Source organism: Nicotiana tabacum, chromosome 9 (genome assembly GCF_000715075.1).
Source record: "Nicotiana tabacum cultivar K326 chromosome 9, ASM71507v2, whole genome shotgun sequence".
Lineage (NCBI taxonomy): Eukaryota > Viridiplantae > Streptophyta > Magnoliopsida > Solanales > Solanaceae > Nicotiana > Nicotiana tabacum.
In genome coordinates this window covers 126480441-126507827 of record NC_134088.1, presented here as the reverse complement: position 1 = coordinate 126507827, position 27387 = coordinate 126480441, and the positions used below count along the sequence as shown (strand labels likewise).

The 27387-nt window shown below is 37.9% G+C and overlaps 3 protein-coding genes, 1 non-coding gene and 1 pseudogene across 5 annotated transcripts; 3 read left to right on the top strand and 2 right to left on the bottom strand.

The window, feature by feature from the left end:
- Positions 1-1689: 1689 nt before the first annotated feature.
- On the top strand, positions 1690-4206 carry LOC107764001 (pentatricopeptide repeat-containing protein At1g05600). 2 transcript variants are annotated; one of them, XM_016582522.2, is made up of 2 exons: positions 1690-1839; positions 2597-4206. In XM_016582522.2, exon 2 carries the CDS (start codon positions 2621-2623, stop codon positions 4115-4117), a length of 1497 nt encoding a protein of 498 aa, XP_016438008.2. In that variant the 5' UTR covers positions 1690-1839; positions 2597-2620; the 3' UTR covers positions 4118-4206. The 2 variants fall into 2 exon arrangements, with proteins under 2 accessions (XP_016438008.2, XP_075078357.1); XM_075222256.1 differs by lacking the exon at positions 1690-1839 and adding an exon at positions 1925-2171.
- A 629-nt stretch (positions 4207-4835) lies between these two features.
- LOC107806108 (uncharacterized) lies at positions 4836-6344 on the top strand. Its single transcript, XM_016630218.2, has one exon. The coding sequence runs from the start codon at positions 4875-4877 to the stop codon at positions 6048-6050; it is 1176 nt and encodes a 391-aa protein (XP_016485704.2). The 5' UTR covers positions 4836-4874; the 3' UTR covers positions 6051-6344.
- Positions 6345-6988: 644 nt separating this feature from the next.
- LOC107806107 (tetrahydroanabasine acetyltransferase-like) lies at positions 6989-9402 on the bottom strand (annotated as a pseudogene).
- An 11010-nt stretch (positions 9403-20412) lies between these two features.
- LOC142164140 (uncharacterized) lies at positions 20413-24405 on the bottom strand. Its single transcript, XM_075221328.1, has 5 exons — positions 23835-24405; positions 23197-23348; positions 22241-23091; positions 20649-20870; positions 20413-20461 (listed from the first exon to the last, which is right to left on the bottom strand). Exons 1-5 carry the CDS (start codon positions 24403-24405, stop codon positions 20413-20415), a joined length of 1845 nt encoding a protein of 614 aa, XP_075077429.1.
- Positions 24272-24378, top strand: LOC142164432 (small nucleolar RNA R71). Its single transcript, XR_012695203.1, has one exon. It is a non-coding gene; the product is annotated as a small nucleolar RNA R71 (small nucleolar RNA).
- Positions 24406-27387: the final 2982 nt, after the last annotated feature.

Below are 27387 nucleotides of genomic sequence, written 5' to 3'. Positions count from 1 at the left end.
CTGTTGATTCATGGTATATTGATTGCTCCGGTGATCATTCTGTTGTAGTTCTTTATCTTGTATTCCCCTTAGTATGTTTCCTCTCCCGACAATTCCTGTTTAGTTCTTCATTTTTGTTATTTGCATATACACCGCTAAATTGTACAGGTTGATTTGTAGGTGCCTTGCCTTAGTCTCGTCACTACTTCGTCGGGGTTAGGCTCGACACTTACCAGTACATGGGGTCGGTTGTACTGATGCTGCACTCTGCACTTTCTGTGCAGATTTTGATACCGGCTCAGGTTGATCGAGATTTGCTACTGGTCCGTTGTCCGGAGACTCAAGGTAGATCTGTCGGCGTTCGCAGACCTTAAAGTCCCCGTCTATCTTTTATGTCCTACTGTTCTCTTTCATTCATACAGTTGTATTTCTTTTAGCCTATTACTTGTAGTAAATTCTAGAATGCTCGTGAATTGTGACTCCAGATTCGAGTGGTAGTAATTAATACAATTTTATGATATTTCGCACTTATTATATTTTATTTTAGTTAATTATTATTATTTACTGAATGAAAATAAGAAATTTGTTTAATGATTCTCTAACGTTGGCTTGCCTGTCAAGTGAAATGTTAGGCGTCATCACGGTCCCGTCGGTGGGAAATTTTGGGTCGTGACACTTAGCGCCCCTAACTTAACGGATGCCACGTATTCCTATGGGTCCCAGCCTGCCGGAAAATCACATTCAGGAAAAAGAGGTTGCCGACGGTGCGACTAGGAGGTGAGAAGAACCCTCCTCGGGGATTCTCCTTTCGTGAAGCTTTTCCAGCGAGTTCGACTGAGGTGGCTAAAATTGCACTACACAGTGGCGGACGCATGCCATCGATTATAGCTCGATGGTGGTGAAAATACTATAATACTGTATATATATATATATATATATATATATATATATATATATTAGGATTAAAGTTGCATAAATTTTGTATAAATATTTTAGTTGAACCCACTTGACAACTATTATTTTACGACTAAACTTATGTACTTTTAAGATTGAACCCGTTTACATAAAATTCTGAGTCCGCCACTGGTACTACACGTGTATGCTGTAAAAGCTGAAAGAATATTATCAGTCTGCCGTGAAAGATATAATTGAAAGTGGCGAAGCATTGGACGCTTTCCAGCAACGTCTACATTGCAGATAACAAATATCTTTCCTTCAATACTTTTTCCAATCACCATGGCATTTGAAATTGCAGATAACAAATTCTTTTTGGGTAAATATTTACATTTTCTAGCTATCTTTTCAAGCTTATTAAATAAAGTCCCTTTCTCAGAAATATAAGATTTTTTTTCTTTTTTGAAAAAAAATAATTCCTCTTATATTGATAATCTTGGAAGGATGTGGGATAAAGAGAATCATAAACACTTATTGTTTGCAGCAGTGAAGCCATGATTATTCATGGTGACGGCAGTAGTGACAATGATTGTGGGGGAAAGGAAATTTTAGTGGTGAAAAAGGATGGGAAGGATAAAATGGGTTAGGGACATTGAATGTGGCATCCGTTTAATCAAATATTAGTGTCACGTACGATTAGATGTCCATCTTGGACAAACTTAATAGAAGTATATATTTAAATCAATATTATAACGATAAGAATATATTTAGAACAAAAATATAACGAGGGGTATATTTAAATATGTTTTTATAGTATAGGGATATATTTGGACCTGAAAGTCAATGTTATAAGGACGGGGCATGGTACAAGGGTATTTTTGCCTCCCCCGAAACTCCTCCCATTAAGTTCACCACTGCACGCACTGTCTCCGGCCACCACGCTCGACTTGGGCCACCCGCGACCAGGTAACAATCTTCTTCTCTTCTCCTCGTCTGTCTTCTCTCTTCCTCTCCGCAATTCTCCCCCTAGTCCCCTAGTTCTTTAGGGGTGTGCGTATTGGGTGTGAGTTTTGTGTCAGCTGGTGAATTCAGTGTGATGCGATGACTGAATTGTGGTGTTGGGTGTGCTCTTTTCCAATAAACTTGAATTCCCACGTGGATTTGGGAGGGTGTCGAGATTCTTTAACTAGCACGAAATTCACTCACTAAACTACACACAACATGTTTGATGAATTGCCGCAGGGGACAAAATGAGCCTGCTGATGAAGTTCTGAGTAACCACAGTCTGCTTGACTAAGGTAGAAGATGAACTTAGTGATGGGTGTGCGTGTGTACCCCTGTCGTAGTGTCGTTGGCAGTGCAAGTTAGCACACCTGAATGTTAGTTGATAGTTTGGCACGATTGTTGGATGTATTATTTGTTTGCCTGAGTCCTGCTGCCGTATTTCTCAATATCACTCTCAATTGTATTATCAAAAGAAGATGTTATATGCCAATTAGAACTGCCTAAGTCTACTTTAGTTGGAAAATAATGAGGAGGATAAGTATATGTCGCGTACTGCCATGGACTTAAATTGATATTATCTTGTATGTTATTATGTTTTAATTGTGACACCGAGCTGAATTTGGATGTCAACTTGAGGTTTGTAAGGGTTACGCCCTGTCTCGACTTTCTTATGAAATCGTCATCCTTTTATAATAATATCTCTTCTTTATTGTTTCAGAATCCATCAAGTTTGCTGCTGCTAATGGGCATAAGATGGCCAAGGATTTTAACGCCGAAGCAGCTCTCACAGATAATACAGAGCCAGAAGAACCCACTAAAAGCGCTTCAACTCTTTGACGAAGCAAAATTCAAGTATCCAACTTACCATCATAATGGTCCTGCCTATGGCACTATGATTAATATTTTAGGCAGATCAGGTAGAACAGCTGAGATGAAGAGAGTAATTAATCAGATGAAAGATGACTCATGTGAGTGTCATGACTCAATATTTGTGAGTGCCATTAGAAGTTATGCACAAGCTGGTTTAACAAATGAAGCCATGTCTCTTTTTAAGTCTCTTCCGGAGTTCAATTGTATAGATTGGACAAGATCTTTGAATACGCTTTTGGAGATATTGGTAGAAGAATCTAAGCTAGAATCAGTTTATCAGTTATTCCTTGAGAACTCTTGTAGATGGGAAGTGAAGTCTCGGGCCTATTTCTTAAATTTGTTGATGAATGTTCTTTGTAGAATGAAACGTTCAGATCTTGCATTGCATATTTTCCAAGAGATGAGTTACCAGAACTGCTATCCAAACAAAGAGAGTTATAGGATCTTGATGAGGGGTCTGTGTGAAGAAAAGCGGCTCAATGAGGCTACTCATCTGTTGTACTCAATGTTCTGGAGGATATCTCAGAAGGGTAGTGGTGAAGATGTTGTTGTATATCGGACTCTATTGGAAGCATTATGTGACAATGAAGAAGGGGAGGAAGCCATTAATATTCTCGGCAAGGTACTGCGGAAAGGACTTAAAGCTCCGAAAAGATGCTACAAGCAGATTGATCATTTTCGATGCCAAAATGGTGCTGATACAGAAGATATGAAAGTATTGATTAATGAAGCTCTGATAAGAGGCATAGTTCCCAGTTCAGATAGCTACAGTGCAATGGCTGTTGACTTCTACGCTGAAGGAAAGATTGATGAAGGTAACAAGGTTCTGACGGAAATGCATCACAGAGGCTTCAAACCATCGGTGGGGATTTATGAAGCTAAGGTAGCTGCATTGTGTAGTGATGGCCAGGTTGATGAAGCAGTTGCGGTCATTGATTCTGAGATGATGCGGAAAAACTGTGTTCCAAATATTCAGTTGTATAATGGTGTTATAAAAGGCCTATGCCATGAAAGAAAATCTACTTCAGCTGTTAAGTATTTGGAAAGGATGTCTAGGCAAGTAGGATGCGCGCCAAACTATGAGACTTATGAAACTTTGGTAGATGGGTTATGTAAAGATGGTAAATATGTTGAAGCAAGTAAGATATTGGAGCAAATGTCAAGCAATTCCTTTTGGCTTAGAGTTGAGACTTTGAATTCTCTTATCCAAGGTCTTTGCCAAGTAGGTGATTTACACACTGCAATAATGTGTTTGGAGGACATGATCTCTCTAGCCTCGACTCCAAATATCCAAGTGTGGCAGTCATTACTAGATGCAATCTGTTGTGAAAATTCTGGCATCGAAAAGCAGCTACAGACCTTATTATAGTTTTTAACTGCAGCTGTATTGCTAGATATAATTTTTTCGCCCGTAATACACATTTTCTGCTTAATCCTTCCTAGCATTCCTTTTTATTATCTCTTTTCCCTTTTCCTGAGCTCTGAATTTTAGTTACTTGTCTTGATACATTTGCCAAGACTCCTAATTTCTCTCTCTTAGATCTACCAATCAAATGCCAAAAACAAAAGTAGAATGATGAATAATAATCAAATCGAGTCAAGAACACTTACCCAATCCATGTATGTGAAGATCGCCTCAATTGGGGTGTGACAATACAGATACTATAGAGTTAATACCAAAATGGTGGTATTATCTATCAGAGGCGGGATAGATAATCCATGGAATATCCCGAACTTCATATTCAATATACCGTAATTATTCGTACAAGTCAACTTAATTATTCGCTAATGAGATGCAAGTCGTGGCATCCTTATTTTTTTTCTCCGCTTTTAATATTTTTCTGTAAATTATTTTTTCTGTCACCAGAAAAAAGCTAACCACTAAGTACTGGCCTATTATTTATTTGGACTATGCTATATCATCTTAGTGGCTAACCATGAAGACATTATAGAAAAGTTCGAGCCCATATTTTGACTTAGCTATAATCTTAGTGGGTGCCAATAACACAAACCTAAAGCGATAATATTATGTTGCTATATAAAAACCAGAGCTCCCTACTCAATATGCAAGTCAAGTTTAAGTTCTTTTCATTCTTTCTCCAAGTATTGTTGGCTGCATAAGCAAAATGACAAGCATAGGGAAGCTGGGGCAATGGCCTTTACTTGTAACTGCTTTGGCAATTTGCTTTATAGCCAGCACTGTTGTTGCTGATTACTCTTATGGGTATGCTTCTCCCTCACCTTCTTATAACTCTAAGAAGTATTACAAATCACCATCTCCACCAAAGTACCTAGTACCTACTCCTTACTATAAGTCACCTGCTATTGCAAAACACTATTACAAGTCACCAGCTCCCGCAAAATACTACAAATCTCCAATTCCCGTAAAATATTACAAGTCGCCAGCTCCCGCAAAATACTACAAGTCGCCAGCTCCTTCGAAGAACTACTACAAGTCGCCATCACCTGCAAAGTACTACAAAGCGCCAGCTCCCGCAAAATACTACAAGTCACCAGCTCCCGCAAAATATTACAAGTCGCCAGCTCCTGCAAAATACTACAAGGCGCCAACTCCCACAAAATACTACAAATCGCCAGCTCCCGCAAAATACTACAAATCGCCAGCTCCCGCAAAATACTACAAGTCGCCAGCTCCTTCAAAGAATTACTACAAGTCGTCAGCTCCTTCAAAGAACTACTACAAGTCGCCATCACCAGCAAAGTACTACAAATCGCCTACTCCCTCTAAATATTATAAGTCACCGCCGCCACCAAAATATTACAAGTCCCCAGTTTACTACAAATCTCCACCACCACCAACTTATTATGAGAAATCACCTTCGTATTACAAGTCACCTCTACCTCCTCCAACATACTATGAGCAATCACCTAAGTCACCTCCACCCCCACCAAAATACTACGAACAATCACAATCTTCTTACAAATCTCCTCCACCTCCACCAAAATACTATGAGCAACTATCGTCATACAACTCTCCACCACCACCACTAAAATACTATGAGCAATCACCAATCAATTATAAGTCTCCACCTCCACCGTACTACAAAGAATCTACACCTTCCTACAAATCTCCTCCACCTCCACCAAAATACTACAAGCAATCACCTATAACTTACAACTTACCATCTCTGCCAAAGACTTATGAAAAATTGCCATCATACTTCTCACCTCCACCACCAACGAAGTACTATAAGCAAACTCCCGTCTATGCCTCACCTCCGCCACCTGCAAAATACGAGCATGCCACCTATGTTTCACCTCCCCCAGCAACCTACTACTAATATTAATCAAACCATTCACTTCAATCAATTTTCACCATTTCCTTGATTTTTAGATCCTTTTCATCCTCCTATTTGGAGGATTTCTATTTTCTCTCCCAAAATCTTATGTGTGCTTCCCCAAAGGGTCGGCTTCTGTTGCTGTGTGCTCATTTTAATTTATAATTTGCATTATTTGATATTCAAGTAAGATCCTTGAGATCTCAAACAGTAGTTTGGCTCATTGTATCAATTAAGCTCCTTTCGGTGTAATCTCTTGAGAATTGTACTTTAATTGGTTGATAGTATCTTCTTCTTTATTACTACTATAGTTTGTTCTAATCGGGCTATTTTTTTCTTGGTCTATAAGTATATCTCCTGCAAAAATTTCATGAACTGAAGAAGTTATGTATCGGCCTAATCAAATTAATTTCAATACTTACTCAATGAGCGCGTTTAACCAGAACTAATTCTTTCTTATAGAATTCTAAGAAATTAACTGGAGAGAGTTCTAATCAAGTTTTAAGTCTAATTCTGATGAAAAGTTTCTGTCGGAATTGAATCAAAATTAAATGATATACATTTTTGGACTTTGATTCTTTACTAGTTCTGTGTAATAATTACTGTACCAATGTGTCGTTGAGGTTCGGCAACTGAGCTGCCCTATTTCCACTGTTGATTTACTACCTTAATTAGTAGGGTGTCTTGACTATTTAAAGGTTCTTAATTAAGTTTTCATTTTCCAAATTCTATAAGTTCTACTCTCTTTGGTCCATAATAACTGACTTTTTGGTATGCCGAAACTCATATGGTAGGTTAGGTGATGGTCAACAGCTTAGACAGAAAATGCTGAAAACCGGCTGTAAAAGCTCTTTTATTTGATGATTATTCTTGATAGCTCTTACTACCTCACAGATTAGAACTGTAAAAATGAATCACATAATTCCCCCCCCCCCCCCCCAAAAAAAAAAAAAAACCTCCATATAAAATCAAGAAAGCCCATGCTCCAATTTCTCCATCTCTTTCTTGAAATCAACCATTGCTTCTTCTTGCAAATACAACAAAACTTTGAATCCATCTTTCTTTCCTTTACTAGCAGAAGAATAAGGCAAGAAAAAACAAGGCTCAATACTCCCAACTAAGTGCCTAGAAAGTGGAAAAACAGTCACAGGACCACCCCATCCAAAATCAACTGTGGCATGTCCCAAATGTCTCCAATCAGTGAATCCACACACTCTACTGCCTGCAGACGCGGATCAAAACTTTAGTTAATGAATGCAACGGAATCCAGTATTTTCGACATCAGATATAAATAATAAAGTACTAAAATTTCTACAAGGGATATTAGCACTTTTGGCCCCTTAGTTATTGGTAAATGGTGTAATGGCTAATAATTAATTTGTGAAAATTCCCAAGCATAGGGATCAAAAGTGCACATTTCTATTGTTTGAAAGTTAAAATGTGCTTAGTCAACTATCGCAAGAACCAAAATACGAATTCGTTAATACTTGAGGGACTAAAAACGCAAATTTCTCAAACAAAAATTAAGTTATGAACTTATAATTTCAACTTAGGACAATAAATTTAGTGCTAAATTACCTGCTGTGATTCCTTCATGATAATGAAGCTCCTGGAAATCGATGAAGGATCGAACGTACTCATCGGTCGTGTTATATTTACTGTTCTTGATTGAATCTGCAGTTTTATACAATGGTTGATCCAACAGGTCTTTTGCAAGGAGTTGAACATACATTGGGACACAACCATTGCCCCAATAGCCAGGAGGTAATTGTGGTTTTGTTATTCTTCTTATATTTGTTGCATATGCAAATTTCACCTGAGATTTTAGTAGCCTTTACCCTGTTTCACACTTTGAGAAATTAGTCCCTAACAGAATGATAAATAAATTAGCCAAAATTAAAGATAGTTTCAATTTATATATGTGGCATCGTTCGTATTGCGGTTAAAGAAAAACTAGTTTACAACAACAACAACAACATACCCAATGTAGTCCCACAAGTGGGGTCTGGAGATGGTAGAGTGTACGTAGACCTTACCATTGCATTTAAAAAGACAGAGAGGCTATTTTCGGAAGACCCTCGGCTAAGGAAAAACAGAATTATAAAAAAATTAGCAAAACTTAAAGATAGTTTCAATTTATATATGCGGCATAGTTCGTATTGCGATCACAGAAAAACGGGTTTACAACAATACCAATAACAACAAACCCAATATAATCCCATATATGGGGTCTTGGAAGGGTTAGCGTACACAGACCTAAACCTTACCTTATAAAGATAAAGAGGTTATTTCCGAGAGACTCTCAACTTAAGAAATAGTAGAGATAAGATAAAGCAACAAAGAAAAACTAGTTTGACGCTCGGAATTTGAATGGTTCCGATATAGAGGGAGTATTAAACAAGTCAATTTTTTATGTGTAGGATATACCTTGCACGCCATATGAAAGCTCCCAAGGCTTCAAAAGAAGTATAATTTGAACCGGACTGCTCGTGCAGAAACCCCTCAAGCCGGTCCAACCACTCATCCTTCACTTTAAAACACTCTCGAACCGCCGGTTTAGCCGATTCCACATATGGCAAAGAGTTTTTATCCAAATTACGAAACTCATGAAACGGGAACTCAACTCGGGGCGGGTTCCTGGGTCCAAGCAAACTCGACCGGTCCCAAACCGGTTCAAACTTTAGCTGGCTCGTCCCACGAGCCAGCTCCGCCATCGCATTGAAAAAAAGGGTCGCCCCGAGTCCATCACATAATGAGTGATGTATCGCGGCTCCAAGAACCCACCCGCCACACTTGAACCGGGTCACTTGTAGAATAAAGGGTCGGATCAAAGAATCTTCCTCTCTCGGGTCGGGTACTAACTTCTCGACGAACTTTTCCTCCGGGTCATCAAGGTAGTTAATTTCACTCAAGGAACAATCCACCGTGGCGCGTCTCACTAGGACTCCACTGCCAGCGTGGCAGTGGAGCTCCAGACGGTTGTCCGTGTCACGACGGACGAGGCTGCCAGTGTAGTGGTAGTAGCTGACGAGGGCGGCGGAGAGGGAGGAAGTGACAACTTGAAACGGGTCAGGTTGTGCTCGGGTTTGGTTTTCCGGGTCATTGACGTAGACCCGAAGGTATCGAAATGTGACATGGAGGTTTATGTCAGTGTCTAGGTGAGAAAGAGAGAGGACGTGATCGTCGGCGAAAGGAGGTGTTGATGGGAGAATTATGGTTGTTTCCTTAATGTTAACGTCCATTTTTGCGGTGGTTGACGACGGCAGACACGGAGGAGAATGGTGGTGGGAGAATAATGGTCTCCTTATAGTCATCTTGTTTATAGAGTTTGAAAAATTGGTAGGTAGCAAAAAGTGGAAAGAAGCACGTTGTTGATGTGTTTTTTTTTTTTTTTTTTTTTGGTTGGAAATGGCTTGTTGATGGTTTTAAGTTTGACTTATTATATTTTACTTTAACTATGCAACAAAATTTTAAAATAGATGCCTAAAAAGTTAGGAGAAAATAAGGCTTTAAGTCCAAATACAGACAAACCATGGAGCACAAATTTTAACCATTTAAAGTGAAATGTCAAGAAAAAATATTTGCTCGCACCATATGTTTACATCGACAACATTTGCTCGAATTCCTATTTTACATTTGCTTCATTTCTTTTATTCGGAATAAAAATAGCTTGTATAGTCTAGTAAAATCGGTAACTAGCTCTTCGCTGCACCTAGCGAGAGAGAAAAGGAAGAAACAGAAAAATCCCATTTGGATGTATCTATTACCATATATCATACCTATGTAAGAAGTAAAAACTTACCCTCATCGGTAATTTAGACTTTGCTTAAGTTTTTAACGTTTTACTTAAGTTCTTAAGTTTTTACTGTATGTAAGGCGGGGAAACTTTGCAGTCCAATGAGGTCTTCAAATTTGTAAGGACTAAAAGAGAGTTGGAATCAAAATTTGAGAGTTAAAGGTACGTCAAGACCATTAAAGAAAGAGTTTAAAGTATTGTGCATTGATAGTGCATAATTTCTTCAAACTATTAATTTAAGTTGATTTGTAATAACCGATAGTTGTTGTATGCATTGATAGTGCATACTCTAATTTTCTTAGACTATTAATTTAAGTTGATCTATAATAACAGATAGTTGCTATGCTAACGTCCTCTAAGCCATAAGAATTTGGTAGAAATAAAGTATCGTTGATTAAAGTTTTTAAAGTGGTTTATAAAGATTTTTAGGTTCAAATTAAATCTGCCAATTGTTTAAGGTTTAGGACAGTTTAGGTTATTTGCTCTGATACTTAGGTTCTTTCATGGTGTCTTAGGAAGCAAAACACTACTCCCTCCGGTCCATTTTATTTGATTTTTGGCCTTTTTTGTGGTAAAAAATATTTGATTTTTTCAGATTTCAAGAGTGAATTATTTTTTTCCGTAATTACCTTTGGAGTAAATAGTGTTGGAATATATGTTATATTTATCTTTCAATGCAATTGAAGTCATCCATCTCCTATTGGGGTTTCACTTCTCTAGTAGCTCACGTACTACTTGTTATAAAACCTAATGATCATTTTATCATGTGTTATACTACTTGATATAAAATCCGATGATCATTTCATCTCCTTCAATTCATGTTAATTATTTTTGTAAGATAATAATGGAGAGGCAATATGAGAGAGATGATCAAGATCTACTCCATGAATTTTAAATTAGAAGACTCAATCAAAACAGTTCAAGAGTAATCTATGAACAGTAAAATTGAAGACTCATTCGAAAAGATTGAAAACTTAATAGATAAGCTTGATGATTCGATGAACAATGCAATTAAAAACTCAATCAAGAGAGTTGACTCCCCAAAGAATGTTGAAGATTCAATGAGTTCTGCCGGTTGCTTCGAGTTTTGCCAGTTGCTTTGTTTACTGGAAGTTGCTAATCATCACATTCCAAATCCAAAATGACATTATGTAAAATAAAAAAAAATGTGAAAAGATAGTAAATGTTAATATAGTATTTCATTGCTAATTAATGTTAAAAGCTGCATTTCTTAATATGTATGAAAATAACTAAAAAATCAAATAAAATGAACCGAATGAAGTAGTAATGTTGGTCATGATCACAAGTATTAAAATATATATTATTCTTTCAACATTTGGATTGTCACACCCCTTTTATACACCCCAAAAAGACATGTGTTATGGATTGTTGTAGGTTAAAGAGTTTTTTCAATTAAAGTGACAAACTTGAGTAGGGACTATTTTATTTACAGAGTCGCCACTTGGAATTGAGTTTTTGGGTGTTCCAAGTCACCTTTTATTTGAATCCCTAGTCAAAGGAATGTTTGACTCTATTATTATTGGTCTGCAAAAACAAAGTCCGGGTAAGAAATTCTGTTGACCGGGGAGAAGGTGTAAGGCATTCCCCGAGTCCCGTGGTTCTAGCACGATCGCTTTATTGACTACAACTTGGCTTGAATTAATTTTAAATAAACTGTGATTTATTGGTTTTCATATTTTATCTATCCGCTTTTATATTAAAATATTGAATCATCTTTGAAACGAATCATGTGTGTGAATCCATTTTGTTTATTGTGCCAAAATCATGTCACGTGTACGTGTACGCAATTAATAGCATTTTTATTATATTTAAGGTTGTTTCGCCCAAAGTTGCGCGAACGTATACATAATCACGATGATTCAATTAATTAAGAATACACCTAAAACATTCTAGCGCATTCATGATTTGTTTCTTTCCTAAGTTTGAGATTATTGTGAAGGCCATGAATTATGGAATTACTCGTGCAAGAAGTGTATGATTTTAGATATTTTAATAAATAAACCATCATATACCAATACCCTACAACCCAACAATTGAAGCCCAAACTCATTAGGGTCCAAATCTTCCCAACTTTAAAGCAAGTTTGAATACCATATTTCCAAAAATATGATTAAGCATATAGCATTTATGGACTAGCTTACATTATTATTTATAAAGTTTAAAGGCAAATAAATAAAATCACATGAAATAAGATAAAAAGAACAGAGGGAAGAATAAACCTTTAATACAAAATTTCCAATTAAATGAGTCCCCAAGAACAGGTACAATAACTCAAACGAACGTCGAACAAGCATAAGCGACGAATAACATCAAACCTAGTGAACGGAGCTCCAACAGAATCCTCGACCTTAACTATTAACTCCACTATTTTGGCGTGTAAAAAGCATGTTATGAAGTATTTTTGTTGGGTTTTGGGTGATGACTTGCTGGATTTTTCGAAAGAAAGACGAAGAAAGAATGATACGAGTAGAAATTCCCTTAGCGTAGAAGAAGAAAAACAATTTCTCTCAATTCCCTCCTCCCTTCTTATTTTTTTCTCTTTCTCCTTTTCTGCTCACATTTCTCTTCTATTTATAGAAAAAATTTTAAATTTTTTTTCAGATTTGTTTTTATTATTTTATTATTTTTTAATTTAAAATAATTTCCACTTCCTATTTTTCTTCTTTTTATGAAAAACAAATTCCCCACTTTCCTTTACTTTTATTTTTTAATTTCTCACTTTTTTACTTTTATTATATTTAAATTTTCACTTTTTTTACTTTCCTTTTTTTTATTTTTCAATTATTTTACTTTTCTTTTTTTTAATTTTCACTTTCTTTTACTTTGTTTTTAAAAAACTTCAGCTACCTTTACTTTTATTTTTTAATTCCAACTTTCTTTTACTTTTTATTTTTTTAAATTTCCACATTCTTTTACTTTTTTTTTATTTTTAATTTTCCACTTTCTTTTACTTTTTTATTAAACAATTTTTGCCTACTTTTACTTTTACTTTTTAATTCCATACGTTTAATTTTTTTATTATTTTATTCCCATCCGAAAATTAAACAAAATCGGTTTTTTAATTTATTTTATTTTAAAATAAAGATAAAAAAAATAAAAATAATACTAATCGTAATAATTGACCTTTTAAATTATTTTTATTTTTTACCATATATAAAAAAAATATAATAAAGCTAAAAATATATATATTAAATTTCTAAAAATATTTACATAGTAGAAGGTGATAAAAATTTAAATATATTAAAAAATTAGGTGCTCACAATGTATTTCTTATTCTTATATTTGGTTAAAGAATGAGACCTTCTAGAGCTCTTTAATCACTTTTTTACTAGAGCAATCTGTATCATTTTTTTAACCTCTTTTTTATTTATTTTTATATGCCGTAGTTTATGGGGCAAAAAAGAAGAAGACGACAGCCGTGGATTTTCACATATTGCGTAATGCGGATTTTATGGGTCTTAGTACATTGAATGGAATGGTTTTAAATTGACTGAACTTGAGTGAGGAGTGGAAAAATTCTGTTAAAAATCAAACACTCTATTACCAAGAACCCAACGTCAACAATAATATACCCAGTATAATTTTGCATAGTGGGATTTGAGTATGGTAATATGTAACTATACATCTATTTTGTGGAGGTAGAAAAGTTATTTTCAATAGATCCCCAGCTCAAGAAAAATATAAGCACCACAGTGATAAAAAAGAAATACGGTAGCATAGAAGATATGAAAAGGAGGCAATAAAAACAGTTAGATAATTAAATTACCAAAACCAAATAAATAATAAGTAGTAATAGAAATTACTAGAACTTCGACTCTAACAAAAACAAGACTCTAGACTTACTACGCCTCCTAAGAGGTCTAGCAGTCATTGCAAATATAAGCCGGTTTATAAGTTCGGAGTCGAATCCCACAGGGAATTAACCTATTATTACCAACCACTAGTTTCGCAAGAATTCAAGTAACCAACCTTCAAAAATACTAAATATCGATTTGAGTGTTTACTAACTAAGATAAGAGTAAGTAAAATGCAGTAATTTATACTAATAGAGCAAACGTTGTAGACAAGATTTGAAAAAGTCTAGGGTTATAATTTTTCCTATTGTCGGAATCTCCTCCGCTACGTTTCATATAAATTCGCCTAAGTATTCTCTATCGATCGTGATTCCTTTGGGTGTCGTAACTCTCTCTCGAACAACTACCACAATTTACTAGACATATTCTCTCGAACTACGCTAGCTTGCACTAATTCACTGCTCACTACGATCACACCAATGTTTCGTTATCTTTAATCCCGCCTTTAAAACCTCCGTATTGATCTCTCAAATACGTTGGGTGTGGTGTTGTTCAACGACTACCTAAATGAGTACTCTCTCTTGAGTAATACACACTAAATAGGCACACTTAATTGAGATCTCTTCAATTAACAATAACAACAATATAGTTGAACAAGTAGAGAAAGATCAACGACAAATTTATATTAAACATAGTGAACAAATCATCCTCCAATAGGTTCCATCAAACACTAGATGGGAAGATTTAGCTACTCATAACCATACTAACAATCATGATAATAACTGAAAGTATTAAAATATAGATTAAGGAAGAATGGAAGAGAAAAACTGTTGTGATTCATTGCTTCTACGTGTTCCCATAGCCTCTTTCCTCTCCAATAATGTCTAACCCCTAAGAAATAGATTTAGAACTCCTTTTATACATGTTGGGGGAATGTAGGGTCGAAACTACCAAGGCCTAGCCGAATTAGGACAAAATCCGCCCTTCGTCGTCTCACTTGGCGCCTGACGCCAACCAGGACACCGAAATTTTTCCACTTCTGTGCTATTCTGCCATTGGCGTTTTGGTTGGTGCCAGCTAGGCACCAAAATCATACTCCCTCCAAATTTTTCTGTTTTTACTTCACTTTGCATGCAAGCTTGCCAAATCACTTCAAATTGACTCCTACACATATAAACACCATTATTAAGCTCGAGTCACAAATATTTACACCAATGTTAACAAGATTGAGGTATAATGCAAGGCAAATTACATGCAAAAATATGGATTTTTAGCCTAACATCATCACCCCACACTTAAGCTCTTGCTCGTCCTCGAGAAGCCTAAAACCTTGCTAACCAAACAATGCACGCAAGATATCATACAATAGAGGAACCTTTGGCAATTCAACACACTACACTTATGACCATGATTGATATCGACAATTTAGCTCTTGCATATGCATTCATACCTTTCCCAACTTTCACATGCCGAAATATTAGTGACCAATTAAAAACACTCAAACAACCTGCTCATAACCACCCAACCTCAAAGACCGACTCATCGCCAATCAGCACTCTGAACCTGTGCACTCACCCAATAAGAGATGTTTAATAACGTTACTTATCCGTCATGGAATCATGTGCCTCACCAAAGAGTAAGATGGTATTTCATTCACTCCTTCAAATATGCATTCGAATATAATTTAAGGACATCACATATATGAACAAAGAACCACTCACTCTCACAAAGAAATTCATGTGCATTCCATGGTTGTACCATAGGCTTGCCCGTAGTGTATATCTCCACTAATCTAAGCTCGTAAAGTCTAAGATCGATTAGGTCTTTACGGGTTGTAATGTAGGCTAAGGGACAGGTAGGATATATTTTTGGGTATAGTGACTCACCCTCCTAAGCACTTTAATACACTACACTTAACTTTCCACTACCCACTTTTCATGACCAATTCAAGTAATGCTACGAAACCATATACAACTTGGCCCTTTTTCTTTAAGCACAACTCTGCATTCACTAGCCCGGATCACGATGAATAGGAGGTGTATTTTCTATATATATGTTTTCTCTTCTTCTTTTTCTCCAACACTCTCCCTAAATTTAGGTTGCCTCGCCAATGATCATTCGAACATGCGTGTACTTTTTTGTCCTATTCTATGGTTCTACTCAAAAGCTACCCCAATTCTCACCTTACTCTTCTAGTGACTTACGTGCTTACGAAGAAGGTTCAACAAAAATTTACTTAAAGAACAAAGTGGAACTCGACTTGTAATGTGGGTGCCAAATAAAAAGCTTATAGGCTCAAATGGGCTATCTAAGGATAATTATTTTATATTTATGGTGGCATAATAGCTCAATAGACAATCAAAGAAACGCCTACATCATCTCCTAGACTCACAAAGCTTACTTATTTCGCTTCGACTAACACATAGGGCAAGTTTTAAACAAACACATGATAGCACCGAATGTACTTAACATCTCACATCACACAATGCACATGACCCCAATCGGTACGGTTCCATTCCAACTCTCAAGTTTAGGCAAGTAATCACAAAGTGGAGAAGTATTAAGCAATAAAGAACTACATGAACAATGAGATCAGGTAACTGAGAGAAGGCGTCGCAGACAGGCGATTTAATCTTTTACGACATATTTTTCATTAAAACATGTTAGGAAGATAATTTGCACGCTATGGTCTAACAATGCTAGCATCAAACAGGTCAAAAGGCCTATAGGACACTCAATTTATTTTTCTTCCATGTGTTTCCTAAAAAATCAAAAATATGTAAAAAAAAAAAAATTAAAAAAAATATCCGGTTCAAGTTACATCCCTTGGAAAAGAACCGATAGCAAAAAAAAAATCAAGGGGGATTATTATCTAACTACGACTAACTAAAAATAAAAATAAAAATATTTTTAAATTTTTTTATTGGACCTTAATCCCTCAAGAAAGCTGTCCAAGAGATCCATCGTCAGGAAAAGTCCAAACTTTTTTTTTCTAAATTAAACTACCAAACTAATTCTAATATACTACATTACTACTTCTATTAACTACGCAATTAAAATCAAGAAGCTAGAATCTAAAACTACGAAGTTACATTACTACTAGGTACTAACATACTACTACTACTCATCAAAGGAAATTCTCCACCCCACTCTTAAAAAGTGCAGTGTCCCCAATGCACATACAACAAAAATATAAAGCATGAGGGTGGCTAGAACGAACTCTTTGGCTAAGCGGGCCCATTCGGGTCGTAGTCGGAGCCATCTCCATCTGAGTCCTTATCTACCAATCTACACGCTTGCCCCGATCTAGAGACCGTGAACCACCTGATGTGATGTCCTCCGCAGAGCTCACAACGACTAAAGGCCCACAACTTCCTCACCAGCCTCGCCCCAATCAGGAGATGGTGGAATAGTGTTCCTATCCTCAAAAGAGTGGAGCGGGTTGCCCGGTGACAATCCCAAAAGCTTCTTGGTCGACCCTAATAGTGGACAATCCTGGTTTAGCTTTTGCTTTTTCTGCCTCTGTCAACCTCACCTTTTGCAAAAGCAGGCTCACCATACAATACATGCAGGTTGTCATCCCGTTCTTACCTGGCCGCAGCACTCAAGTTTGGACCATTCTCCGGCGGTATCGCCGAGATATCTAGAAACTCAGTCGGAGCCGGCACAATCTCATCAGCTTCCTCATAAACTGGCACCTCCCGCTGCAGCAACATCTGTGTCAACAGGTTCCCATAGAAAAATCTCCTAGAGTCATTCAGAAATCCAATACGAATCATCTCATCAAGCATGAACTAACCAATATTGACAGGTTCCCCGTCATCAGAAAATAGATCAAACAAACCCTCGCTCTCGTGCAATCTGAAGAATGCTCATCTGGCATAATACGAGCAAGAACAAAGTTATGTCAGACCTTAGATATTCTGTTGAAGTCAGTCCGGCACATGTCCATAAGGGTGTAATTTCGTTGTGAATGAATCCACTTTGCCATCAAGTTCACCCCACGTAATGTCTGACGGATGGCTGGGTAATCCGGACTGCGCACGAACTTTTGAAAAATTCACGGATCATGATTTAGAGCCCCCAAAAACTCACAAAGCGCTTGACCTTGCAAGTTGATCCCCACACCTCGCACATCGGCTTCATTTTTCTTACAATTCCAATTAGCATATAATTCTCTCACCATGCTCAAATTAGCTAGCCCGGGCATTCTAACTAACGGTCCAGCTTCAACTCCTTTATCCGGTTTAAACGGTAGGAAAATGATGCTCCAAATCTGTGGTGTTGATGACTATCTCTGAGATATACTGCTCGTATGGTACAAAGGAGTGGTACCAACTTCTTGCATCCTCTCTATATAGCTGAAGGGCTGGACGAGGCACACAAGGCTGCCTTGCTGAAGGCTCCGCCACTTGCTTTCCTTTTCCCGATTCGCATGAAGCAACCTCACTTTATTTTCGCTTCTTTGTGGATGGAGCAGTTGTAGAAGGCTTTTTCGTTGCCTTTGCCTTTTGCAAACCTTCACAAGAAATTCGTACTGACACATGTGAACAACGAATGTCGCATTAGTGAAAACTTCAAAGATCCTCGATAGACAAAAGGTAGGGTTGGGGTGACCCCACATTTAAAATTCAAGCAATGCTTCGAGTACTCAAGACTTCCTCCTAGCAACCAACAACATCCACATATAGCATATAACGGCAACACATACAACACAAAGCATCGTACTACACTCAGACCCTTAAAATAGATTGATCAGAGCATTCTTTGCCCCGAGTCGCTACCCACGTAATTATGATACACTACAATTCAATGAAACACCTAAAAGAGAAAAGAAATAATACAATACATGACAAGTGCACACAGATAGGCTCACACATACGACCTTCGTGCACGACATCACTCTCTAATACCCCCACACTCACACCTTAGTGCCAACAAACAATGCTCGACTACTCAGACTTTGCCAGCCATCAATAATGTTCTTTAAATAATTTCATTGAACACTTGGTGAGCAACACTTTCATTCAAGCCTTTCAAACCATTGGACAAGTGACATACCCTCCCAAATTAAATGAGGTGGTGGGACTTTGAGTTATCCACCCCTAGTCAATTAACAACGCCAATATAACATATTATTCAATATACACTTGCCAACACTCTACTCTATGAGAAGTTGGGGGGGGGGGGATGAGAAAACACGCAATAATACCAAATCAAGAATTAATTAAAAAAAAATAAGAGAAGACAACAATAAAAAAAATGAAAATAAGAGAATAAGAAGAAGAAGAAATACTCACCTTATGCTTGATAGAAGAAGAAGAAGCGAGTGGGGGAAGGGGGGAAGAGAACTGGCGTGGGGGGATTTGGGGTTTAGGGTGTGACGGTTCGGGTTGGTTTTTATGTTAGAAAGTGGTGTTTTAATATTATTATTAGGTGGGGAGATGGGTTTGGGTCGGGTTGGGGGTAACACAGGTAGGGGGACTTACCTGGGCATTTTCATCCGCGTCTGACACTGAATAGGGCAGCTGTGCATTTTTTTGATTCTTCCTTTGTTGTTTTCATCGGTTCCTGGCGCCCAACTGGGCGCTGAACTATTTTTTTTTTTGTTGACTAAATGACAACTAAACGAAAACAAGAAAATTGGATTGCCTCCCAACAAGCGCTTAATTTAACTTCACGGCACGACGCAGTCAATCGGACTCACAATTCACTCAACACTTGAGGCTCCTTCAAATGAATCACCGATACCAGTTTTTACTCATCCATGCCAAAGTGATGTTTCAATATTTGCCCATTGACTCTAAACTTGTTCGTTCCATCCTCAGATTCAATTTCTATAACTCCACTTGAGAATACTTGCACAACTCTAAATGGTCATGACTATCTAGACTTCAGCTTACCCGAAAATAATTTCAATCTTAAGTTGTACAACAAGACTGAAAATTCTTTCTTGAATATGTTTATCGTGCATCATCTTAATCCTTTCTTTCTACATCCTAGTGCTTTCAAACGCATGGTAACGAAACTCATCAAGTTCATGCAGCTCTGTGACTCTACTCGTACCAGCAACCTCCAAGTAAAGATTTAATTTTCTTAACGCCCAAGATGCTCTATGCTCTAACTCCACCGATAAGTGACACGCTTTTCTAAATACCAATTTATACGGTGACATACCAATCGGAGTTTTGAATGCAGTGCGGTAGGCCCATAGTGCATCATCCAATTTTTTCGCCCAGTCAGTCCGAGTAGCATTTACAGTTTTGGTCAAAATACTCTTGATTTCTATGTTTGACACCTCCACTTGCCCACTTGTTTGGGGGTGAATACGGAGTGGCAACCTTATGATGAACACCATATTTCTCCAACAACTTTGTAAAGGCTCGGTTGCAGAAGTGGGTGCCTCCATCACTGATAATCGCTCTTGGAGTGCCAAATCGGGTGAAGATATTTTTTCTTAGAAAACCAATAACTCCCTTTGCATCATTTGTTGGGAGTGCCACGACTTCTATCCATTTCGAGACATAGTCCACAGCTATCAGTATGTACTTGTTGCCATATGAGTTGACAAATGGTCCCATAAAATCGATTCCCCATACATCAAATACTTTTACCTCTTGAATCGGGTTCATGGGCATATCATGTCGATGGGAAATATTTCCCATCCGTTGGCACTCTGCACAGCTCTTTACCCAAAAGTGTGCATCTTTAAACTAAGTCGGCCAATAAAAGCCCGACTTCAGCACTTTAGCAGCTATCCTGACTCCACCAAAATGGCCTCCATAAGGCGAAGCATGATATGCCTGCAAAACAGAAGCTTGGTATATCTCGGAAATACATCTCCGGATCATGTTATCAATACAAATCCTAATCAAATATGGTTCATCCCAAAAATACATGCGACAATCACGAAAGAACTTTATCTTCTGCACAAAGGACAAGTCATATGGAACAATACCGCTCGCCAGGTAGCTTGCGATATCTGCATACCATGGCGCTACGACAAGTCTTGTGGCCAACAGTTGTTCATTCGATAAGGTTTCCACGATCTCTTCTATATCAACCTTCTTCTCCGCTCCTTTCAGCCTGGATAAGTGATTCGCCACTTGGTTCTCTATTCCCTTTCGGTCATGGATTTCAAGGTCAAATTCTTGTAGTAGGATCACCCATCGAATCAGGCGCGGCTTTGAATCCTTCTTCTCAATTAGGTACCTGATAGCAGCATGGTCAGTATAAACAATTACCTTCGAGCCTATCGGGTATGACCAGAATTTATCAAATGCGAACACCACTGCTAAAATTTTCTTCTCGGTCACTGTGTAGTTTAGTTAGGCCCCACTTAGGGTTCTACTTACATAATAAATTGGGTGCATGACTTTCTCCTTTCATTTTCCCAACACTACTCCCACATCATAATCGTTTGCATTGCATATCAGCTCAAATTGTTACTACCAGTCGGGTGCAACTATGATAGGTGCAGACACCGGCCTCTTCTTCAATTCCTCAAAAGCTACCTTGCAGTCATTAGAAAACACAAAAGGGTGATCTTTTTCAAGCAATTTACACAAGGGGTTAGCAATCTTAGAAAAATCTTTTATAAACCGCTTGTAGAAACCTGCGTGACCAAGGAAACTTCTTATTGCCTTGATGGAAGTGGGTGGTGGAAACTTCTCTATTACATCAACCTTAGCACGATCCACCTCAATGCCCTAACTTGACACTATGTGTCCCAAGACTATACCTTTCTGTACCATAAAATGGCATTTTTCCTATTTTAGCACCAAATTAGTCTCCATACATCTCTTCAGCAGTATTTTTCAGATTCCTAAAGTAGTCATCGAACGAGTTTCCCACCACTGAGAAATCATTCATAAAAACTTCCATTTATGTCATCTACCATATCTGTGAAGATGTCCATCATGCACCTTTGAAATATGGCGGGTGCATTACATATGCCAAACGACATTCTCCGAAAAGCGTAGATGTCATATGGACAGGTGAATGGTGTTTTCTCTCTATCCTCCGGGGCAATAGAGATCTTTTTATACCCCGAGTATCCATCCAAGAAGCAAAAGTGAGACCTCCCTTCCAATCTATCTAACATCTAATCAATGAACGGCAGGGGAAAAAGGTCTTTTCAGGTGGCCTTGTTCAATCTTCTGTAGTCCATACAAATGTTTCATCCCGTGACTGTACTTGTTGAAATCAACTCGTTGTTCTCATTTTGCACCACAGTCATTCCACTTTTCTTTGGCACACATTGAACTGGGCTAACCCAGTTATTGTTAGAGATGGAAAAAATGATCCCCGCATCTAACCACTTTATCACCTCATTTTTCACAACTTCCTTCATGTTGGGGTTCAACCTTCTTTGATGTTCTCTGGAAGGTTTGTGGCCATCTTCCAGTAGAATCTTATGCATACAGAAGGCCGGGCTGATACCCTTAATGTCTGCAATGGTCCAACCAATTGTAGTTTTTTGCACTCACTTAATACCTGCAAAAGTTGTTCTTTCTGCACATCTAACAAACTCGATGAGATAATTAACTGGTAAAGTCGATTTAGGTCCCAAGAAAGCATACCTGAGGTGAGATGGTAGCGGTTTCAGTTCCAATTGTGGTGGCTCTTCTATCAATGGCTTAGTTGGAGGGGTCCTTCTTTCTTCTAAGTATAAAAACTCGAATTTGAGCTCTTTTTTCCAGTACCCTTGGCCTTCAAGAGCCAACACCCACTCCGCCAAGTCCTCACCATTTACCTCTTCTAAATTCATGAGGAAGACTATTAGAGGGTCTTTTGCATTAAGTGCCTCATCAGCTTCCTCCATGATCACATCCACAGCTTCTATCAAAGAGCAATTTGCAAACTCACTAGGTCGCCGCATGGAATTTTGCACATTAAATGTTATTTCTTCATTATTTAGCCTCATTTTTAGCTCCCTAGTTTCACAATCAATCAGAGCTCTTCCTGTGTCCAAGAACGGCCTTCCCAAAATTATGGAAATCTCCTCATCAACCTGGCAGTCCAAAATGACAAAATCTGCCGGAAACACAAACTTTCCAACTTGCACAAGTACATCGTCAAGTATACCTGATGGCCTTTTCATCATTCGGTCAGCTATCTGTAGTAACATGGATGTGGGACTTGCTCTTCCAATGCCTAACATTTTATAGATAGCCAATGGCATCAGATTTATGCTCGCCCTCAAATCACACAATGCTTTGGCTAATGTATAGCTACCTATGGTGCATGGAATCATGAAGCTTCCAGGGTCAAATAGCTTCTCCGCTATAGGTCTTGTCATAACAGCACTACAGGTCTGAGTCAATGTCACAGTTGCTAAGTCTTGAAAGTCGAACTTACGAGACATCAAGTCCTTCATCATTTTTGCATAACTGGGCATCTCCCTCAAAGCATCAATCAGAGGAATGTTTACCTGAATTTGCTTCAATATTTACATGAATATTTTGTACTGCTCATCCTTATAATATTTATCCAACCTTTGTAGGAAGGGTGCTAGAGGTCGCTTCCTTCATGTGACTTGAGTTAGATCCTTCCCCGGCACTATTTCTGATGCCTGCTCTTGCACTTTCTCAGTCTTTCTTGCAACCTCTTTTTCTTTACTTGGTTCCTCTTGTGCATGTTGTGTTGTTACCTCTATTAACCCTGTTGAATTGTCCAGCTCAATTGGTACTGGCACAAGTATCTCAGTTTGTCAGCTTTTGCAAGCAATTTCTTGCTCTAGATCAAGATCTCAACCATTTCCTAGACTCACTGCCATAAGCTACTTCGGGCCCTGCTCTTTCAGATTGACATGTGTGTTTGCAGGTAAATTTCCTTGGGGACGATTATGCAGAGCCATATATATCTGCCCCAATTGAATCTCAATGCCTTTTATCACTGAGTCATGTGCTTCCTCCTTCTCTTGAATTTTTTCATTGGACCCAATCAGTTGTTGCAGCATTCCTTCAATTTCAGACAACCCATCATCTTATCTCACTATCTGTTGTTGTTGAGGCTGTTGATAAGCAAGCTGATAATTTTGTTGATTGTATCCATGTTGCCTTTGGTAAGGCACGACTTGACCATGTAGTCGCATAACTCCAAAATTGTTGTTGTTATTGTACTGCTGTTGTGCTGGTCTATACTGTTAATTCTGCTGCCCCCAATTCTAACCACCTTGCCTCTGGCCCCCATAGTTGCCCACATAGTTCATATTCTCCTGAAAGTTCTGGTTGTCACTTTCACCACTCCACGAGCACACATATGGTTGGTTAATGCATGGTGTACATAAGCCCTCATTAGTCGTGTCAACTATGTGTACCTGCTTCTGGCATGATTCGTCAATCTTCTTGGTGAGGATACTCATTTGTGTCATCAGAGTGGCCATATTCTCGACTATGGAGTTGTTTGGGTCAAAAGCTACTGAGTGAACTACAGGGGTGATTGTAGTGTCTCTTGTAATCCATCCTGTGTTTTGAGCCATTTTATCTAGCAGGACCTTATACTCTCTAAATGATTTGCTAAAAAATGCTCCACCTGCTAAAGCATCAATGTTGGCCTTCAAGCTATCTGCCAATCCCATGTAAAACCTTTGTCCCAACATCTGATTTGGAATGCCATGATGTGGACATTTAACCAGCATACCTTTGAACTTCTCCCATGTTTCTTGTAGTGTTTCAGTTGGTTTCTGCCTGAAGCTCAGTATCTCATCAACTTGCTTGGTAGTCTTATTGGGTGGGTAGAACATATTCAAAAACTACTTGATTAATTCCTCCCAAGTAGTGATGGAGTTTATGGGGAGCAAATTAAGACAAGTCTGAGCATCTCCAGTCACTGAGAATGGAAACAATAATAATCTGATTGCTTTCGGTGTCACATTCGGTTACTTTTGAGTGACACAAATTGACAAAAGATTTTTCAGATGCTGTTGTGGATCTTCAATGTAAGACCCGGAGAACAGTCCCTTGTTCTGCAACAGATGTAACATGTTGTTTGTTATTTGAAAAGACTCCGCTTGTATCTGAGGGACTACAATTGCGGTTGCCAGATTTTCAGTGGTGGGTTGTGCCCAATCATACAAGGCCGCTTCTGGCACAAGAGGTGCCACACCCTAGTTTTTCGGGTCATTCACATTGTTTCGGTTGTTCTGGTCGTCTATGACGTCCCCCATTTCTAGTTCGATCTGTTCTGTTAGGTTTTGTTGTCGTTTGTCCTTCTTGTTTGCACGATTTAATGTCTTGAAAGCTTTCTCAAGATCCGAAAATGCTTAAAAGAATTCACCAGTTCTTGAGTAGTTTCTAGGCATGCATCTGTAACACACAAGACTAAAAATGTAAGAATTTCAATATAATGAATTTAAAATGACAAAAATTGACTAAACTTAGAATCCTAGCAATTTTTCTAGCTGTAATTAATAACACTGTTAATTCCCCGGCAATGGTGCCAAAATTTAATCACGTCTAACTACGCCTCCTAAGAGGTCTAGCGTTCGTTGCAAATATAATCTAGTTTACATGTTTGGAGTCGAATCCCACAGGGAATTAACCTATTAATTGTAACCACTAGTTTCGCAAGAATTCAAGTAATTAACCTTCAAAATACTAAATATCGATTTGAGTATTTACTAACTAAAATAAGAGTAATTAAAATGCAGTAATTTATATTAATATAGCAAACCTTGTAGACAAGATTTGGAAAAGTCTATGGTTATAATTTCCCCTATTATTGGAATCTCCCCCGCTATATTTTCTATAAATTTGCCTAAGTATTTTGTACCGATCATGAGCACTTTGGATGTCATAGCTCCCTCTCGAGCAACTACCATAATTTACTATACATATTCTCTCGAACTACGCTAGTTGGCACTAATTCACAGCTCACTACGATCGCACCAAGGTTTTGTTATCTCTAATCCCGCTTTTAAACCCTCCGTATTGATCTCTCAAATACGTTAGGAGTGGTGTTGTTCAACGACTACCTAAATAAGTACTCTCTCTCGAGTAATACATACTAAATAGGTACAGTTAATTGAGAGCTCTTCAATTAACAGCAACAACAATATAGTTGAACAAGTAGAGAAAGATCAACCACAAATTTATATGGCAAAATGGCCTCCAGGCCACCTAAACTTGTAGATGTTTGTCAACCAGATAAAGGAGCTTAGAATTTTTTTATTTTAACACCTCAACTTAACTATTTGCATATTAATAAATTTCTTTGACCGTTGACTATGCTTATGTGGCAACCACATGTGTGATGTGGCAATACTGTGTGCAATTCACCTAATTTAGGCGCGTGAGTATAAATTAATTGAGTAAATGAATTCTAAAATATAAAAACAAAATTGAAAATCCACCCCCACCCACTCTCCATCTTCTCCAAACCCCCTCACTTCAGCACTGCCTTCTCCTCGTCTTCTCAAAATCCCTACTCCCCCCACTAAATTTCTTTAAAATCCACCTTAGAAGTTACCATTTTCTTTGCAATCCCAAATATCACTCACAACCATTTGTATCAAGAGCTCACTTTTTCTAAAGAATGCAGGTAGTCCGAGAACTTAGCTGGTCGGGTTAGAGACGCCACGCCGGGGATTGTGAAATTGAAGAAAGAAATCAGAAATTGGTCGGATCAGTATGGCAAGCTTACTAGAGAAGCAGTCTAGTGATTGTTTTACCACAAACTACATAGATAGGCAAGGTTTCAAATCTGCCCAAGTCCGCAAATCAGTCCGGCAAGCTTGCTTGCGCCGGTAAAAGTTTGGATGGATGAAATCCAATTCACAGGGGTACGAAATCCCTCTTTGAAGGGAATATGATAAAAATTTTGAATGTTTTGCTAAACGAAAAGGAATAAGAGAAAATTGTTACGATTTGCAGAAATTCCGACGAGACAGGTAGCGGGAACGGTGATACCAACGACTATGAAACTGAAGAAAAAAAGTGAAAAGGAAGAGAGTAAAAATAAGATAAAATTTTAACTTTGCTTATGTATTGATTTGATACTTTAGAGCGGAGAAGAATGGTGTTTATGAAATATTAATGGTACTGGTGGCTGCCCGGTGAAGAAGAAGAAAAAAAAAGAAAGAATGATCTTAGAATTTTTGATAAATTGGTGAAAATAAATTGGGACCTACTAATCATACATGTCAAATAATAATAGGCTAAGAATATGATATGTCAGCTATGTCACTTCACTTGAGAGATACGCTCAACGGGAAGTGTTTAGTATTTGTTTTTTACCAAGTTGGAGTGTTTAAATGGGAAAATGCTAAGTTGATTTACCGGGTTGAATAACAGGTGCAAGCTTAAGTGGCTGGGAGGTCATTTTGCCAATTTATATTAAACGTTGTGAACAAATAATTCTCCAATAGGTTCCATCAAACCGTAGATGGGAAGGTTTAGCTACTCATAACCATACTAACAATCATGATAATAATTGAAAGCATTAAAATACAGATTAAGTAAGAATGGAAGAGAAACACTCTTGCGATTCATTGCTTCTAAGTGTTCCCATAGGCTTTTTCCTCTCCAATAATGTCTAACCCCTAAGAAATAGGTTTAGAACCCCTTTTATACATGTTAAGGGCTTGTAGGGTCGAAACTATCAAGTCCTAGCCAAATTAGGACGAAATCCATCCTGAGGACGAACGTATGTGTAAGAGGGGGTGTTGTAATGAGTCGACTTATTATTTTAAGAATTTATGCCTCATTCAGCTACTTAAGGTCCTGAG

Bases quoted from the DNA above. Each gene is read 5' to 3' on its own strand.
- LOC107764001 (XM_016582522.2), top strand. From the start codon at position 2,621: ATGGGCATAAGATGGCCAAGGATTTTAACGCCGAAGCAGCTCTCACAG.
- LOC107806108 (XM_016630218.2), top strand. From the start codon at position 4,875: ATGACAAGCATAGGGAAGCTGGGGCAATGGCCTTTACTTGTAACTGCT.
- LOC142164140 (XM_075221328.1), bottom strand. From the start codon at position 24,405: ATGTTCTACCCACCCAATAAGACTACCAAGCAAGTTGATGAGATACTG. The intron at 23,092-23,196 runs GTCACATGAAGG...AAGCAAATTCAG, and splicing joins CGGGGAAGGATCTAACTCAA to GTAAACATTCCTCTGATTGA. The intron at 20,462-20,648 runs GTATGCAGATAT...TCTGTTTTGCAG, and splicing joins AGACTTGTCGTAGCGCCATG to GCATATCATGCTTCGCCTTA.